The sequence below is a fragment of the Dermacentor andersoni genome, chromosome 3, assembly GCF_023375885.2.
Source record: "Dermacentor andersoni chromosome 3, qqDerAnde1_hic_scaffold, whole genome shotgun sequence".
In the NCBI taxonomy this organism is placed as follows: Eukaryota; Metazoa; Arthropoda; class Arachnida; order Ixodida; family Ixodidae; genus Dermacentor; species Dermacentor andersoni.
The window spans coordinates 63,865,582-63,884,432 of record NC_092816.1 but is presented as its reverse complement, the minus strand read 5'-3'; the positions used below and the strand labels follow the sequence as shown (position 1 = coordinate 63,884,432).

The 18,851-nt window shown below is 45.6% G+C and overlaps 1 protein-coding gene across 11 annotated transcripts in view; it reads right to left on the bottom strand.

The window, feature by feature from the left end:
• The window catches only part of LOC126546723 (uncharacterized), a 33,779-nt gene that overhangs the window by 10,922 nt on the left and 4,006 nt on the right, over positions 1-18,851 (bottom strand). For 3 of the 11 annotated variants that reach the window (XM_072287177.1, XM_072287176.1, XM_055062639.2), the window contains exons 2-7: positions 10,433-10,623; positions 9,337-9,432; positions 7,162-7,245; positions 2,989-3,136; positions 1,946-2,151; positions 1,097-1,171 (exon numbers count right to left, since the gene is read on the bottom strand). In XM_072287177.1, the coding sequence (XP_072143278.1) occupies positions 1,097-1,171; positions 1,946-2,151; positions 2,989-3,136; positions 7,162-7,245; positions 9,337-9,432; positions 10,433-10,623 (800 nt within the window). Of the gene's footprint in view, positions 1-1,090; positions 1,172-1,945; positions 2,152-2,988; positions 3,137-7,161; positions 7,246-9,336; positions 9,433-10,432; positions 10,624-13,459; positions 13,574-18,851 lie in introns of those variants that run through there. The other 8 variants (XM_072287179.1, XM_055062655.2, XM_072287178.1 and 5 more) reach the window with 4 other exon arrangements.

Sequence of the window (18,851 nt, the reverse complement as noted above, 5' to 3'; positions counted from 1 at the left end):
TCTTTCTATTGCTAGACCAAATTTTTTTAAGTAGGAGGAATAAAGATCATGGTGACGTTATTGTCATTCAAGTGTCCAGATTGGCAACCTCTAGGTAAGCATCAGTTTGTGCAGTTGTGTATGTAATTAACATAATTACATTAACTATTAATAAACATGTTCATAAAATTGACACCACGAAGAGAAAACGAACACCACAGAGCTCTTGTAAAGTCTTCTTCTCAGTGTGGTGTTGATTTTGCAAGCAATATGTCTATGTGTGGAAGTCAACTAACCCAACACCATTTCATATTGAATAACATAACTTATATTGTTAACTTGAGCTTAATTAACTTGATCTTAAGTGTCTAAAGCAAATAAGCAGTTTTAAGTCCTTCCTTTAAATTATCTGACTGAGGAACATTATTTTCATTAAACAAGTTCCTTTAATAGCTACATGGAAAAATGTTTCACATTTGAAGACACTTGGAAAGAAAAACCGACACAGAAAAAAGTGCTTATACGACATCAATATCGCTGCCCTGAATTTCATCATGCTGGCACCGACACCACTGGCATGACCCCGTGAGGAGATGCCTTGTGGATTGCCTTCTTTATCTTCTTTCCTTCGGTAGAACAATGTCTTGATGCTGATGGTGCGCTCAAATCTGCACCATCATTCCTTTATGCATCCCTTCTGTGGTACAGCAAGTTCTTGGCAGCAGGTGTTCGCTGTGATACCAACATTAAGACTCTAAACTACTTACTGCTGAAAGAAGTGAGTAAACAATTGAAAGAGGGCCAGCCACAAGGCAATGGCTCATGGAACCATGCTACTTTTGAGAATGACAACATGACAAAAGGCAGGGGCAGTGAGGTCGACATCATAGGTGCACTTTTTATCCGTATCAGTCTCGCTTTCAGAAAGCATACGAATGTGAAATATTTGTTCATGTAGGTTTTACAGGAGCCTGTTTAATGAAAATTCCTTCGCTTGTCTGGATAACTGCTGATGATGATCTAGGCACTTGAATGACGACAATAATGCCACTGTAATTTAATTTAATTTAATAATATTGGTGCAGCTAAAGAGAAGAAACACAGCCATGATGCTTACTATCTATTGCAACAACTCTTTCTCCAGCTGGCTTATCCTGGCTAGGTGCAACAGAAGCTTCTACTCCAGGGATCACTTGAAAACAAAGCTAATTGAATGTCATGCTTAGGAGCAGATGGCATAAATAAAGTGTTATGCAATAAAGGTACAGTCGAAAACTCACCATAAAGAAGTCACATGCGACAACAAAAAAAAAAAAACTTGATGCTTCCAATGGGCAAGAAAAGGTCTGCCAATTTGGTGGCCCATTGACAGATTTGAAGGTTGCCTTACTAATATACTCTTCACCACTGTTAATATGGAACTGTGAGATTGGTGTGATCATAGTGGATCAGTACATTGTAAACAGCAGCAGCTTACAGGATGAACCAACCAGCCCAAATGAACACGCTGTTATCGGTATGCTGCCTTGCCAGCTGCAGGAAAGCCAGGCCAAGCCAATGGCCCAAACATGTATGTGCGTCCATAATATGCCATTTCAAGTTGCTCTAGCCAGAAATTCAATGTTTATGCTACCACAGCACATATTTTCCGCCAAGTGCAAAATAAAAATTTCCTCACTATAACTGATACCGTGTCAGATGCTGCATTTCCTGTTTTGTTATTGCAGTAATACCCGCTGGAGTAAAGCATGCTGAACCGAATTTCAAGTGCCATTTGAGGTTCGGCTGTATTGCGCAGCATTCTGCATGGGATGTTGCGCTTTGAGTTCATTTTAAGATACTGCATATGGGCTCTAAAACAAAACAAAAATTAACATATCTACATCTAATACAATGGATTACAGTGGCACTCGCAGCTCATGTATTATGTGTTTGTAAGACTATAGGCACAGCTGGTAGACCTTACCTTTAGCACGCAGAAACAAAACCTTCTGACAAGACTCCACGAACTTCACAGATGGCACCGCAGAAAAAAGCAGCCTTGTTTTGTACGGATCCATATAGTCGCGGTCCGTAAAGTGCTCGGAGCAGAGACGGTACCCTCTGCACATCTCCTCTGGTGTCAGGGATGCCAGGTCTTCTCTGTCTGCAAACAGTCGCCACTTGTCGCCCCTGTGGTGTGAGGAGAGACGTAAATTGGCCCCTAAGAGTGAAACAAGATGCCATGGTCTATGTACACCAAATAACAAAAGTTCATGCAAAGCAGTAAGCAGAAAATAAAATGGCTTTATTATGCTTCATATGCAGTCAAAAATTGCCAGAAAGCTAGTGATTGATTGCAACTGTATATGAAAGGAAAGAAAAATCGTGCTCTTTTAATATTAAAATAGTGTAATTTTTTTTTCACATCTCTACAGCATAAGTGCAAGAGGAAGAGATAGGAAAGGGCCAGAGTAGGGTGAGAGCTTTTGAAAAATTGACCAGTGTGCATGAGCAAAATGCATTCAATGTGCCAACAGTACCAATATGCATTATCAGTTTATTTTAGAATAAAATGAGCAAGCTGGCTATCAGCTAGCCTTTCTTAAAGAGCTTGTATTCCCACCGCTTTGTGGGAGAACAACACCATGCCAATTAATCAGAACGGCACTGAACAGACAGACATCCCAGCAGTGTGCAATCATCATTAGCAGGCGACAATGTACCACACCAGTACAATTACGTATGTCTTGTAATTCTCTGACCAGTTTGAGCATGTGCACCACCTTTTGCTGGGTTCCTAATTTATCTGAGGTCAGCACATATACCTAGAGTAATGAGCCTTACATCCAAGAGAAAGGCTGACTAGCTGCCAGTGCAAATTAATATTTGACATTCATTAACCATCAAGAAGGTCGATGAACTGCAGTTAACAGGCATTGTGTTGGAGTGTTTGTTTACAAGAAAAAAAGACAGCAGACAGCCCCCGGTCTGTTAGCTGAAAAGAACTAGTCTATGAATGCTGCGTACCTGTCATCCTGTGGGAAACGGAAGAACTTGAGATTGCTGTTCCTGCCCGTGTTTTCGCACCACTGGGCCGCACAGCATGCATTATGTCCTGTTCTAATGGTTTTTGCCATTTCCTCGCGTCGCTCCATCTGAACGTCATGGCTGGTGTCTGAGGAGAAATGAAAATAAGAATGCGGTGCTTGTGTAGACGAGCCAGGAAAATAGTCCAAATGGTGATTTTTGAAATGTTGCCTAACAGGCCAAATGCAATGACCACAGGTGATAACACGAGGGGTGTAACAGGGTAGTAAAACCTTGCTAGTACACATAGATTTTTAAAAGTTGACTGCGCCGCCTCAACATGCAGTGTGGGCAACACCACGCTGTGCTGTAAAAGATCCTCCACCTTTGTCGGAAAGTAGAGAGACCGGTCAACCAATGATTCCAGCCACTTCTGCGTGAGTGCGGCGATGCCCATATAGACAAGCATTGGAAATGAACGAAGGTGTGGTAGTGGCTTCAGCAAACAATATAATAAGCGACTGGGCAGTTTTCCGGAGATACTTAGACTTTCGCGGGACCTTGCTCTGGGTGGCAACAGTGCTCTTGGCACTGTGTGTAGATAGCAAGCTTGGCACAGCAACATAAACGTTGTCCTGTGCCGAGTCACGCGAAATCTTACGAAAGCTTTCTCTGAACATGATCACCCGATAATACTGCCCCAGCAAGTGTCCCAGCACAGTGATGGTGTGCACTTAGTAGGTGACGCACTGTACACAAATTGCTTGGGACAATCGGCACCGTGTGCATCAGGTACCGCCACCGCGTTTCAATGAAGCAGCGCTAGTATTGCTTGGTAGCAGATTACTGTACAATCGTGCACTTGCGCACTGGGGAAAGCTGGATGAGTTGTCTACATCACTGAGTTAAGAGGAAGCTTTAGCTTGGGCCCAGCTCTGATGCCACCTGTTCAAATACATGTAAAATGCAGAAATACACCTCACCAAAATAAACCTCATCGAATTCGGTGCAGTGGTTGCCAAGAAAAACTACTTCTTCTTTTCCATGTACTTAGATAGGAGCCCCCGACCTAAAGCTTCCTCTTAATATAAGTATAGTAACTCTATGGTCCACACAGCCACCATCTCTGCTGGTGCTCCCAGTAAAAGCTTCCCCAAAATGCTCAACTCGAAATGATCAGTTTCGAAATGTTCAGTTTCTTAATGTTCAGTCTTGAAATGCCTATGAAAAATCCCATAGTCACGTGACAGCTCGAATTTTTTCAGCAATTTGGAAAAAAAAGGAAAGAAAAACCCTGGTAGTGCATATTTTGGGCAACATTTAGCAGCATCGCATTTATTTCTTTGTTGCTAGCGGTGGTGTGTGTCGAGACACAAATTTGTACTTGGCGGTTAGTGTGTTATAGCTACTAATCACAGCACAAAATTACGAAGTGATGTGCTGATGATGATAAACAGCAGGATGACAAATGCAAACCAAAAGAATTAGAAACGACCCCAGCAGTTAAAAAAAGATGCTACTGCCCATGCACCCCATACAGATGGTAAACCAGCGGAGCTGAAATGTGCGGCCCTGGTGTTTATCGCTGGGTTAATTCCGACAGTTTATTAAACTCTTTCTCAATTATTGGTTACGTCTTTGTAATGAGGTTACCCACACGTCTGGCTTTGGTTTATCACATTGTTTATTTGAGATGCCACACATTTTGCTTCACATAATCACCATCATGGAGGGGTGCAATGAGCCGTTATTGTGTTAATCCAGCAGGTTCATCAATGTCTTCTTTATTTTTTTTTTATTTATTGTACCCTCAAGCTTTGTAGAGGGGAGGGTCATAGAAAGAACACTTACAAATTTGATAAATTTATGAATTATGTTATGCATTTGTGTTTCTGCTGCAAGAGAGAAATGACGTCACTATCGGCATAGCCAATGGCGCGCCACACCTTTACTGCAAGATAATTATGTCATCATGATATTTTCTTAGCCCTGTTCCCCTCTGTCTCCCTTCCCTGCAATAATACAATAAGTAGATAAATGTGTATGTTTTAAATGCATTTAAGGCAACACCCAACGAGAAATTTGTCTGTCCATCATATAAGACAAATGCGATAGCTCATACCCGCCTAAACAATGGCTCATACCCCTGCAGTAGGGTTTCTGTGGTCAGACCACGAGTGTTTCGCCTAGGCATACGCAGCTTCACTGTAAAAAAAAACTTTTTATGAGGTACTCAATAATTTTAGTGCATTATGTTTAAGTGTAATATAAGAGGTAGGTGAATATAAACTTTTTCAAATATGAATAGCAATTATCGAATCGAATAGTCAAAATGAGGATGCGTATATATACAGCACGAACTTGTCGTACAGTATAATTAAGAACCATGCCAGGGGGGCTTTTTTTTTTTGCTTGCTATCTCATCAGTGCTTTCTTGTACATCTGGGTTTCATCTTTCCACATACGTACATTGAGACCAAACACCTTCTGTTTTCGGCAACGGCGTATGAGTGTCATGCTTGCAAACACACATGTGCATCCATCAGTTAACCCCTTGTAAAAAGATACCTTTAACAAGTTGCAAAGAAACACTACAGTACAACCAGCTACCAATGCAGCTCTGCATTTTTTCTTTTTTCCATTTCTGTCCCTACCCACTTTGCACGGAATAGAAAAACGACATCACGATGTCATTCACAATAGCGTATGCGTGTTCTTTATGTGCCCTTAACCCACAATGACTTGTCAGCGCTGTGTGAAATATGCATCTCAATTAATGCAGTGAACCATTGGGTAAATGTACACGCAAATCCTTGTAGAGCAGCCATGTGTGCCATGAGAGACATGAACACTAAGGTTACGTTGCTTCTTCAAACAAGCTTGGCAAGACGCTTGTGAACACACACCGCCTGTCCTTTATGCACTCTTTCTGTGGTTGTTCGTTCACGCAGTTGCACCAACTCACCCAACAAGTTGCTACCGGGTAACATAGCACACCCAAGAGACAGTATAATCACAGCCACATGGTGAGCATTTTGAGGCGAAAAGGAACATGAGACAGGTGCAATAAAGTTACAAGGCTTTAATGTTTGAAGTGCGGAAAACAGTGCCATGGTGGAAGAAGAGAAAGAAGAGGACAACAAATTGCTTATGCGGAGGCAAATTCAGTGCTGAATGGAAGATGATGACGTCTAGGAGCATCAAGCACGCGAACGTACGGCTCAAAAAGATAAAACAAAAAAGAAAATGACCCAATCGGGAAGGTGCATGGAGTTCCCAGGGGCTAATCAGGAAAAGACAAATTGGCCATAGTGGCAGAAAAACGAGGCGCACTGGCAGAAGAGGGGTAGTTTGAGGAAGCAGCCCAAGGGTGAAGATTGGCCACCGCACCAGATGCTGAAGACGGGCCATTGGGTTCCGGACCCAAGCCACCAGGACTTCGCCCGACTGGGGCCTCCTGCCATCCTGTTCCCAGGTGTCACTACAATTCCCGAGCACAGCCGGCGAACTACTCTACCCGAGGCTGGCAAACTTCTGCACCCACAGGCAAAGCGCGAGCACTCGGGCTACGGGCCCGAGTTTGCACCCAGCTGCCTGGCCGAGGCACCGCCTCCATCTGTCCATGCCACCAATCCATCTGCGTCTCCTTTCCAAGCCGGAGCTGTGCTCTGGTCGTTGGCTCATCGGTGAGATACATTGGCATGGTGGTGAGACCAGCGTCACTTCTTTCGCCGCCTCATCTCTGCCCTTCCACGTTGAACCGTTGCACTCGCACTCATAGTCTGCACTCAAGTGCTGTCAGTAATTTCATAGCTCTGAGTGTATGTTATTTCGCGTTGAGAATGTTTTATGTGCGTTTTGGAAGAAACGGCTTTGTCCTCAATCGGGTTCTCCGAGGCTTCGCCTCAGGGAACCATCTGCAACAATTAAAGAAAAGAACCTGCATCACAAGGACATAGGGCTTAGTCCATATGTCGTAATATCATAAAATTTAGATGTAAAAGAATCGTCTCACTTTGTAAAAAGTTTTGCCTAAACCTGCTTTTTCATTTGGATAAGATATCTTAAAACACCCTATCATAAAGTCAACTTTTGGACCTTCGCTTTTGAATTTTGCTATTCAAATACATTTTTATTTCTGGCAACAAAGTTATGAGCAAAACCCGTGCTTACCTTTCTGTAGCCCTGACGGCCCCGGTTCTAGCGACAGTTGGTGCTCCATAGCCACTGCTTCCAGAACTGACTCTTCTGTGGTACCTACAGAGGAAGATAAATGTAAACGACTTAATGACTGCATTTCTTCATTGTGGCTGCAGCTGATTGTATAATCTTGCTATGCACTGAACAATTTGTACTGTCAGTAACGGTTCTGTGTGAAACGCCCACCTTATTTCTTCGATATTTTGTTTACTTATTTGAATAAACAGTATGGAGAAGAAAAACGTGCCAACTTTTATGCAGAGGAGATGGCTGCTATTGGGACGATATGGGGCTCTGTGGTACAGTAGGCTCTGCAACAGCACGAGTTGAAAAATGAGAGAAATTACAATAGTATGTCTCTTTAGTATATCCCCTTCAGTCATGGATCATGAAAGGCTGTTGGCAAATGCTAATTAGTTTATAGCCTCATGGAGATATTGCGCTGATAATGAAAAATAATTTCAACATAAGATAAATATGTAGGACTCCAGTGGACTAATTTGCAATGACATAGACACATTCATGATAGATTTTGGGCAGTTTAGTGAGGTTTTTTTTCTTTAACAAAATGAACCACAATCAGAACCGAAGCCGGGAGAACAATTTATTTACTGGTCAGTGAAGGGCATGGTTTTACTCAAAAAGTGCTTATTACCAGACCTCATGAAGAACTCTTCCTGCCAGGCTGTATCTCACCAAATAACAATGTTAAGCTACTTATTAGATTGATGTAAAACATAGCACCAATTTTCATTTAGTAGGGTGTTGCATTTGCAATCTGAACTTTGCAAACACCTTCATTTTTTTGCTGTCAAATGCAAGGGAAAGCAAGTTGCGACTTCATATGTCTACACCATGACTGAATGAGCGAGCAATGAGAGTTTTGGCTATTTTCTGCTTTGACATTGATTGTACTGAACAACCATTCCATATTATTTTTTTAAGAGGAAGCTTAAGCTTGGGCCTAACTCCAACGCGGCCGATTCAAATACACGTAAAACGGAAAAATTTTTTTCTGAGATAACCATAGGACCGATTTTAATTAAATTTGTTGCATTTGAGAGAGCAAGTTAAATTCTAGTGACTGTTGGAAGCGGAATTTTGATTTAGAGCCTGAATTCGGTTAAAACAGATTATCAAAAATTCGAAAGCTTGAAAAAAATAGATGCATGAAGTTTACAAATTAATAGCTCTGCATCAAGAACAGATATAGCGGTTCTGTATACGGTATCCATTATATCATCCAAAGCAGACAAATTCGATATGTGAATTTATATCTTACATGAATTTGTTACGCTGTGTACAAGGGTTCTGCAAATGCTGTATTTCCATATTATTTTTTTTTATTCATGTGTACCATAACTATTTTGTCTGCTTTAGATGTACTATGAGATGCAATTAACAAAATTGTGATATCATTTTTCACTGCTGAGTTACAGAGTAGTACACTTGATAGTTTCATTTTCTGAAAATTTAAAATAAATTTTTATAAAAAATTGACGACCTAAATAAAACAGTCGAGACCAACAGTCACTAGATTTCAAGTTTTTCTTTTAAATGCAAGAAACCTCGCCAAATGTGGTGGAGTGGTTGCCGAGAAAAACGAATTCTCCTTTCACATGTATCTAGATAGGAGCACCCAAGCTAAAGCTTCCTCTTGATTACTTGAGCCAGCAGTGGGCAGAAATTAATGCTGACCTTGAGACAGAGTGAGTGGTCCAGGCTGGAAGCTCCCTTAAATGCCTGCTAGAGGATAACAAAACATTATGTCTTTGTAAAGACGACACACCAGTAAAAGACGTTGACCCGTTTGGTAGCCGAAAGTATTCTGCCGGCTTTAGCGTGCTCATGCGCATGCCACTGACCACGCTACTTCACGTTCTTCGTTTTCTAATGCTGGCGGATGTGGACCCCTCCTCAATCTACTGACTAAGGGTGTTCTGATTCAGTTTCGCATAAAAATCATCATCTTAAATTTTTAAGAAAGGATGCTTGATAAGGACAGCATTTGTTCAGGATAAACAGAGACTAGTGAAATGATCCTCAATTGCATTGCTTCACGGCATGCACCTGTAATGGCTGACTCATATATGTGTCTTAATTCCATTAGATATCATCGTAGTGAGATGCGACAGTTCATCTACTCACCCTCTGGTGACACTGAGTACTTTTCTGCCATTTGCAGATCAACAGGCTCCCCAATGTCTGGACCTTGTGCCAGGCGGCTTTCCTTTGCTATTTCATCTACAAAAAAAAAAGCAATCAATATTTAATCATAATTTGCTTCACCTAGAGACAGTTGGATAAGCACTAAGCAAAAAGGCAAGAAATTAAAAAAAGAACTGTAAAAGAACAAATGTGCCCACACGTGCAAAACACATACCTGCATGCATCAAAATAAATGTAAATGAACAGATATTAAGCTTGGTCTTAAGGGGGACGTGGCTTTGAAAATCAACTTCCTTATTTCTTATGAACTTTGATGAAAATTAGCAAAAATATTTAGAATGTCTCCCTGATGTTTCCATAAAAGTTTCAGATTGACACCTTGAGAACATTTTATTGAGCAGAATTTTTCTCCCTTGAGCTTTCTGGAAGGCCTGGGAAGCTTAAAAAACAGGATGCATGCTAAAGGTCATGACAGTCTTCCTTCCTCTTTTCGCAACACGAGTTTTGGGGTGTGTCATTTTTTATGTTACCTTCGCATCAAGCATACTTTTGGGGTGAACGAATAGCCATATCATAAATTTATAAAAAGTCAAGGTAGAATAGCGAGACTGACAAAAGAAAAAACAGAGTCAAAATAGACTAAACGGTAACAAAGAAATCAGCTCCGAAAACAGTGCAGAAAGGCAAAAAAGCAATTTTGAGAAAATGGCTCTCAAAGTTTCACCTTCTCTTCAGTTCTCTATAAGGCATCAAATTTGTAGTCCCTGGTGTGTTTTGTGATGTGGGGCTTCTTTGACAGGTGGCCTCTTGTCTGGCGTGCCTTTGCTCTTCCCCCGCCCCCCACCCCTTATTCTTTGCTGCTGCTCTACAAAGAGCATGGTGCCTGGGTTTTGTACCAAGTGAGGTGCAGAACTCTGTGGGCATGAATATAGTTCCAGTGTTGTACCTGCAGACTGCCTCATTGACAGCAGTCTCCTGTGCAATCACTGAGGCATTTTTTTCTTTTGGTAGAATCGACCATGTTACTTAACGAAGGCTCTCAGCAGCCAGTGCTAAAGCATTGCACTGAACTTGCCTGTGGCTGTCAGGAACCAACTCCTGACCCTCACAGATGGCAATGCTGACCACAAGAGTTTCCTTTTGAGTGGATCAGCATAATCACCATCTGTGAAATGGTCTGAGCAGAGGTATTGGCTTCGGTGCACTTGCTCTTTCGGAAGCTCCGCCAGGTCCATCCTGTTTGAATAATCCTGCCACGCAGCATATCTAGAATGAGATATAAAAAAATATAAGACATTTCACCCAGGTGCCAGGGTCTGCAGCTTGTTCAGTGTAAATAGAGTGGAGGGGTTGGAGGCCTCGATTAGACCAGTAAAAATTCGCCAAAGTCTATTTGAAAGCCTATGGTTAGTGTCTTTTTAACATGAACGAAATCTTGGACAACAATAAACATTAATGTCAACCAAAGTGGCAGTTTGGCCACGTTGTTAATCCATAAGAATGTTAAAAAGTGCAAACTGAACAGGGATGAAAAAGTCACACACACACACACACAGGCACTTTTCCAACAATGCTTGCGATATTGTATTGCTACTTTATACACAACCAACCTCAACGTAATCTGAGCAAATCAATATGCAAAACTGGAAAATATACACAACAGCTTGGCAACCTATCAGTTCCAAGTAATCCATGTGGCACACCCATAAAGTTTTAATTCTGTTGCTGACTGTTAGTGCAATAGATAGCATGCTTGCACACATTTTACCCAGCTTTTCAATCTCTTCTTCAATAATCTCCCTTGTAAACTGATCCTTGCTTCAGCCAACAATACTGCAAGTGTCAAACAATGGATGACAGCCACATGTTTTACAATGCATTGCAAGAAAACTACCAGCAAAGTTCTTTACATTGTAAGAGTGCTCTTGCAAATAATCGTTCAGGTGATGGCTGGTTTGCCCAACATAACTGCAACCACCATGACAGGGTATGCAATAAACAACACACTCAGCACAATCTACAAACTTGTTCTTGTGGTTCTTTTCGCAGCCATTATTTTGGAGTGTGTTTGAAGTCATGCCAGGACGCTTAGTGACCCGGCTTAATGATCCTTATCGATTTTTGTATTGCTCCCCTGCTTAGTGACCTGTTTTTAGCCCACCAGATGCAACGCTGTCCGTAAGATTACTAGGAACAAAGGAAGTAAAGGCTTTTAGATACGTTGATGATATTTTGTCTGTTAATTGCTCCTCTGATCAATTAGAGGCTGAGGTTCACGCTGACTTGCCAAAAATTTGAGTGTCTCAAACCATTGGATGTGACATATGAGCTATCACAGAATGATATTATGCGCTTTCTGGATCTTTGCCTACATGTCGCTTTGTAATGATCACATTTGTTGGCTTTATGAGCCACGCACCAACAAACCCCTACTCCTGAAAGTGACAAATCAGCATCCACCCGAATTGTAGCATGAAACTACAAAGGAAACCCATACGGGTTTCTCAGAAAAAAAAAACCTCGAAGTTTAAGAAATTCAGTTGGCTAGCCTCCTGGTTGGCTCAGATGGTAGAGCGACCACACCGGAAAGGCATTGGTCCCGGGTTCGAGTCCTGGACTAGGACAAATATTTAGGTGAAAGCCTTTCTAGGCTCATGGTGAAATTTGTGTCAGCAGACCTGACTGCCGGAGTGTCTGCCGAAGCGTCCTCACAACATGTGAAGATAGATTAAAGAATGAAAAATTATTGATACTAACAGTTAGTGAATGATAATGTTAAAATAGAGATTAGTAGAGGTTAATAATGACTAGTAATGACTACTAATGACTATGAAATGACCAATATGTCAAATGACGGCTTGTAATATGACCACGATTGTAAAATGACTGAAAATGTGATAGTAGTGAGCAGTAATGACTAAAAGAAAGAAGAGAAAGAGAAGAAGCAAATAGAAAGAGGCGAATAATAACAGCAGGAAGAGTAGGCTTTTGCCATTCACCTCTTTAGAGAGGTCTTAAGAGACCCTGTAATTTTTTCTTCAACCGCAAAGTTTTCTTTCTGAGAACTCTGCATGGGTTTCCTTTGTAGCTTTGTGCTACAATTCAGGTGGATGTTTCGGTGGCGATATTGTCATGCCAAAACTCAGTTGCTCCCAGAGCAGACTAGCTGCGGGAAAGGGCAGATTGATGAGATGACAGCTGCGCCGGCGCGCGAATCATCAGCAAGGATTCCAGCTGCATATAGGCGCGCGCTCACGCCACACGCGCGAAAAGTCAGAGCCGTTTTGCTTCAGACGGGGAGGGAAAGGGCAGGAAAAGGTTGCGCGCGCGCTGCCGCCGGCTTCGTTTCCGTTCAGTTCAGTTATGGTTCAGTCTCGGAAAACGGATGGGCCAACCACGTGTTGTGCGTTCCCCCGAGGAACGGACATTGTTCGACGAGCGGCGGCGAGAACTCGCCCGTGAAAGGGCTCGCCATCGGTGCGCCGATCCAAGCCGCCCGAGCCCAGGCAATCCAACAGCAACGAGAAGATCCCCGAGCTGAGGGAGCAGGAAGCCGAACCAATCCGGCACCGTTACCTTACTGTGGATATATAAGGTGCACGCAGGCCAAGCTTCGCTTACCCCCGTTTTTTGGTAGGGGAAAGGTTGGTCATTTTCTCCCCCTTTCATGTATTCTCCACCTTGCGGGTTTCCGCAGAACTGATTTGCGACCCCTACTGCCCCTGATTTAGTTAAGAGGGCGACTTAGCAAAAGAATTAGATTTTATCAGTGTGCCAACACGATCACTTAAAACTGATAGGTTGTCAATTTTTGTTTTTAATTGTGTATTTTTTTTTTCAATTTTGCACACTAATTTGCTCGGATTACATTGATGTCAGTTGTGTATAAAGTAGCAAACAGGATCTCAGGAATAAATTGCTGGAAGTTTTAATTACGGCTGTGTGTGCGTGTATATGTGCCTTTTTCGTCCGTGTTCGCGCTATTATTGTTACAAGGTTAAGCAGGAATAAAGCTTTCATCAAGCAGAGGTACAAAGGGAAACTGACCCGCGCTTGTTTATAGTCTCCACGACTACGCTTGCGGAACACGAATATCGCTTACCTGTCGTCTTTGGGAAATCGGAAGAACCCCGCAGAAGTATTCCTCCCATTATTAGAACACCAGCGCGCCGCACAATGGTTGTGATGCCCCGACATCGCCCCCTCGTCGTCTGATCCGAGCGTACCAGCGGTGATGGTGGTGAAAAACTTTTATTGATGAGAAGGCCAAAAGTAAAAACAAATTAAAAAGCAGCGTTGTGGGCGGCCTTCGGGCTGCCGGTTGTGGCGTCCAGGCCATGCCTAGTCGCGACGTCCTCCGCCCAGTTCACCAGCCGGAGTTGGATATCCGGCTCGGTGTTGGACAAAGCAGCCTCCCACTGCTGCGGATTGCTTAGGTGCCAAGAGGCAGGGGGCAAGTGTGCCGGGCAGGAGAATAGGACGTGAGCATAATCGGCGCGGGAGCCGTCACATAAGCAGCAAGCCGGCGAGTGCGTCCCAGGGTGGAAGAGGGCAAGACGTGCAGGAGTAAGATAGGTATGGGCCTGAAGGTGGCGCCATAAGTGTTGGTGGGGCTGGGAAAGGGATTGGTGCGGAGGGGGGAAGGTGAGACGAGAGAGGCGATAGTGCTGCGTGATATCACGGTACGTGAGGAGCGTGTCGCGCGTATCTGATGTATCGCCAACTTCATCGTCATTTTCATCGTGCCTTCATCGGCACTGCCATGGTCATCATGACACGTGAGCAGCGGAACACACGGACGCAGGCTGCAATAAAGCTGTGGTGCTTGCGGCGTTATGTCTGACTGATGTCAGTGTTTTTAAGCCTAGTGCGACATATCAGTGGCGACGAGGCCTAGCGTCGCTAGGTGAGAAGACCCGCGTCAGCATGAGTGCTGGACGGCCACCGGAATTTGCCGATGCAGAAGGTACGTGGCCTACGTATCGCGTTCGCCTGGAGGCGTACTTTGAGGCTCATAGCATCGTGGACCCAACGAAGAAGTGAGCGCTGCTCATCGCTTCGCTCACGGACAGTGCTGTGCGTGTGGTGCAGGGCCGGTGTCAACCAAAAAAGGTGAATGAACTGAGCTATGAGGAAGTCGTCGGGTATCTGGAAGATCACTATGCTCCGGAGGTCAACGAGATCGCTGCAAGTTATGCTTTCTTCATGCGTTCGCAACATTTTCCGGTGTGGAAAACGAGGACATCTACGTCGGATGTGCCTGTCTAGCACAAATAGTGACCTTCGGCAGGGATCTTATCCAGCAAGACAACGGCGCCAGGGTTCGTACGCCATGGCAGCCGGAGAGGACACAAGCTCGGACGACAACGACGCCTAGCACACGATTACAGCGGTTCTCCATCACGCAGCCAGTATCCGCAAGGTTAGGCCTATTTACAAGGACATCAGTTGGAATAACGCTCCGCTCACTATGTTGGTGGACACGGGGTCACCTGTAAGCGTCATTCCCATAACGGTGTTCCGCAAGTACAAGCAGCTCTGGCCTCCGTTGGAGAGTTCACAGCTCAAGCTCTCTTGTCTCTTGGGAGAACTTCCAGTTGTCGGCCAGCTTAGCATGACCGCTACGTGCGACGGGAAATATATTCCTGGTACTGTCATAGTGGTCGACAGCTCCGGACCATCTTTGTGCGGCAGAGACACCATCAAGGCATTTAATGAAGTCGGAGTGGCAATGTTGTCGAATGTGGTAGCGAATCTGCAACCGGTTGGAATACAGGCTGTCAGCACAGGTCTGCAACAGCTGCTTGACGAATATGCCGATGTGTTTGCTCCGGGACTCGGCCTGTGCAAAGGACCACCGGTCACATTTCAATTGAAAGAAAACGCGTGTCCACGGTTCTTTAAGGCCCGTACTGTACCCTACGCTCTCAGAGATAAGATGTCTGAATCGTTGGATCAGCTGGTCGCGGAAGGCGTTTTGACGCCGGTAAAAACCGCTGAATGGGCAACCCCTGTGGTACCCGTTTTGAAGGGCGATGGGTCCCTCCGACTGTGTGGAGACTTCCGTATGACTGTGAATGCGGCCACTGTGGTAGAACAATACCCGTTGCCTCGAGTGGATGACATTTTTGCTAGGTTAAACGGTGGCGAAGTATTCACGACCTTGGATTTGCGTCAAGCCTACAACCAGTTGCCATTGGATGAGGAAGCAAAGAAGATAACAGTCCTCAACACCCAGAAGGGTCTCTTTTGTTTTAACAGATTACCGTTTGGCGTAAGTTCTGCTCTAGCCATATTCCAAAGGCAAATGGACGGACTGCTGGGGGATATTCCTGGAGTGCAAGTGTACCTGGATGACATTATCATCGCCGAGAAAAAACATGATTCATCTAGGCTCAAAACCGTGCTGCAGCGGCTGCGGGAGTATAGTCTCCGACTGAACAAGGGAAAGTGCAAGTTTCGGCAAGACGAAGTCACATTTCTCGGTCATCGTATCGACGCGAAGGGTCCGCGACCGAAGGACGACAATATCAAAGCCGTTGTTGAAGCCCCAAAGCCCACCTCGGTGAGTGAGCTGAAAGCTTTTCTCGGTCTAATAAATTACTATGGCAAGTTCCTGCCCAATCTGGCCACCATGCTAGCTCCGCTACATGCTCTCTTATCCAAAGGAGTCAAGTGGCAATGGAGCCAGAAACAGGAGAAAGCATTTCAGCAAGTTAAGCAGGCAATTGTGGCTTCCAAGTTTCTGGCTCACTTCGACCCGGATAAGCCATTGCGGCTGGAGTGCGATGCATCATCAGTAGGCATTGGGGCCGTTTTGTCGCACCGCGTGAATGGTGTTGACTACCCCATCGGATTCCGGTCCAGGACACTTACCAAGAGCGAGCGCAATTACTCGCAGTTAGAAAAAGAAGCTTTGGCACTGGTATTCGGCGTCGCCCGGTTTAAAGACTACCTGTACGGACATCAGTTCGTCTTAGTAACAGACCACAAGCCTCTTACTGGTTTATTCAATCCAGGTAAAGCCATACCACCGATGGCGGCCGCAAGAATACAGCGTTGGGCCTTGTTTCTTGGCAACTACAACTACACATTGCAGTACCGGAAGGGCAGTGACCATTCCAATGCTGATGCCCTCAGTCGGTTGCCCTTGCCAGTAATGGAGGAGCCGCGGGACTCTGCTGCCGACGAGTACGTTTTGTATGCCCACTCTCTGGAGGAAACAGCGCTTTGCGCCCGCGAGGTTGAACATCTGACTAATCGAGACACCAGCCTTCTGCAGGTTAAAAAATGGATTTCCCAGGGATGGCCGTCATATCTTCCGCAGGGCCATGAGCATCTCCGGCCGTACTTCAACAGAAGAAGAGAGCTTACAGTCAGCCATAATTTGGTGTACTGGGGACATCGCATTGTTCTACCCCTGGCGGCGGCAAGGCGTGTGTTGCGTCTTTTGCACGAGACACACCCCGGCATGACAGCCATGAAAACCACAGCGAGAACGTTGTTTTGGTATCCGGGACTGGATTCCGACATAGAGCGACTGGTGAACTCATGTTCCACATGTGCGCAGGCTTCAGCGATGCCACCAGCACAGATACCTTTGGCCTGGCCAGCCACCGGGGAAAGGTGGAGCCGGCTGCACGCAGATTTCGCAGGCCCGTTGGACGGACAAATGGTCTTAGTCGTCGTCGACTCGGAAACGAAATGGATGGAAGCCATTCCAATGAAAACTGCCACTTCGCAAACCACGGCCAACGCGCTAAGATCAATATTTGCACGGTTCGGCCTTCCAAAAACCTTTGTTTCTGATAACGGACCACAATTTGTGGGTAAAGTTTTTCGTGAGTTTCTGGCACGGAACAATGTGCAACAACTCACAACAGCCCCTTATCATCCACAGTCAAATGGTTTAGCCGAACGAGCTGTGCGTACGCTCAAGGAAGGACTAAAGAAGAACCCCGGAATAGACCTCAAAATACGCATAGCGCGGGTTTTATGTCGATATCGCCGAACGCCCGTCAAGGATGGAAAGTCGCCGGCGGAACTCTTATTGGGGTACCAAATAGAACAAAGCTGGACTGTATCGCTCCCTATGAAAGGTCACCAGAAATCCAACCACGAGTTGGAGGGTCTCCAGTTCAGGCAGGTGACCCAGTCTGGATGCGCGATTTCCGAACAAGTCGTCGCAGGTGGATACCAGGAGTAGTGCGAGATCAACTGGGGTCCAGAATGGTCACTGTTGATTCCGGGAAAGGAATTCAGCGGCGACACTTGGACCAGGTGAGACGTCGAACTGTCTCAGACTCTTTCTCGACACAGAGGGTAGCCGTAAACCCTGCAGATAGCACTCCAATCACGTCGCGACATAGTCCGGAAGTGGCCCAGACGGATAGCCCGCCACCGTTACGAAGATCGACCCGACAGCGACGGCCTCCTGAACGCTTGGACCTGTAAGAGGGGAAGGAGTGATGTATCGCCAACTTCATCGTCATTTTCATCGTGCCTTCATCGGCACTGCCATGGTCATCATGACACGTGAGCAGCGGAACACACGGACGCAGGCTGCAATAAAGCTGTGGTGCTTGCGGCGTTATGTCTGACTGATGTCAGTGTTTTTAAGCCTAGTGCGACATATCAGTATCCATTCCCGGTGGGGGCGGGCTTGCTCGGTCAGTCGAATCTCGAGCGATGGAATTGGCCGCCTCGTTACCAGGATGGGCCGCGTGAGCGGGCACCCAGATGATTTGGATGGGGCGAGAGGGAACGGTATCGGAACGCAAGAATCCGATGGCCGGGTGTGCCACCCGTCCAACCGCGTAGTTGTAGACCGCAGGTTTGGAGTCGCTGAAAATGTACTTCGCGGAGGTTTGCGTGATGGAAAGGGCAATAGCTGCCTCCTCGGCCTTGACAGAGGTAGAAGTGTAGACTGAGGCAGTAAGAGTGAGCCGGAGAGAATTGTCAGTGACGGCAAGGGCATGTGCTGGGTAGCGGCGGTACGGGGCAGCATCTACGTAAGCCACAGCGGCCTGCCGTTTGTACTAACGCCAGGGCGCGGAGGCTCGCGCTGCATATGTTTAGGGAGGGGATTAACGGTTCGGAGGGGGAAGACATGGGGAGGGATGGGCAGTGATGTGGGAAGAGGAATAAGAGGGGAGAGATTAAGGGTGGAGAGAAGTGCGCGACCCGGGCGGGTGCGGGAGAGACGGAGGAGCTGGGCCGTGCGATGGGCCTCCGTCAGCTCCGTCAGGGAGTTGTAGACGCCCATCGACAGTAACCGAGCCGTCGAAGTAGATGTGGGAAGGGACAGGGCTGACTTATATGCGTGGCGAATGAGGCTGTTGACTTTGTCTTCCTCGGTACGAGAAAGGTAGAGATACGGAAGAGAATAAATGAAGCGGCTGAGAACAAAGGCCTGGACCAGGCGGCGGAGGTCGTGTTCGCGCATGCTGTGGTGGCGGTTTGCAATGCGGCGTATGAGGCGGACAGTGTGGTGT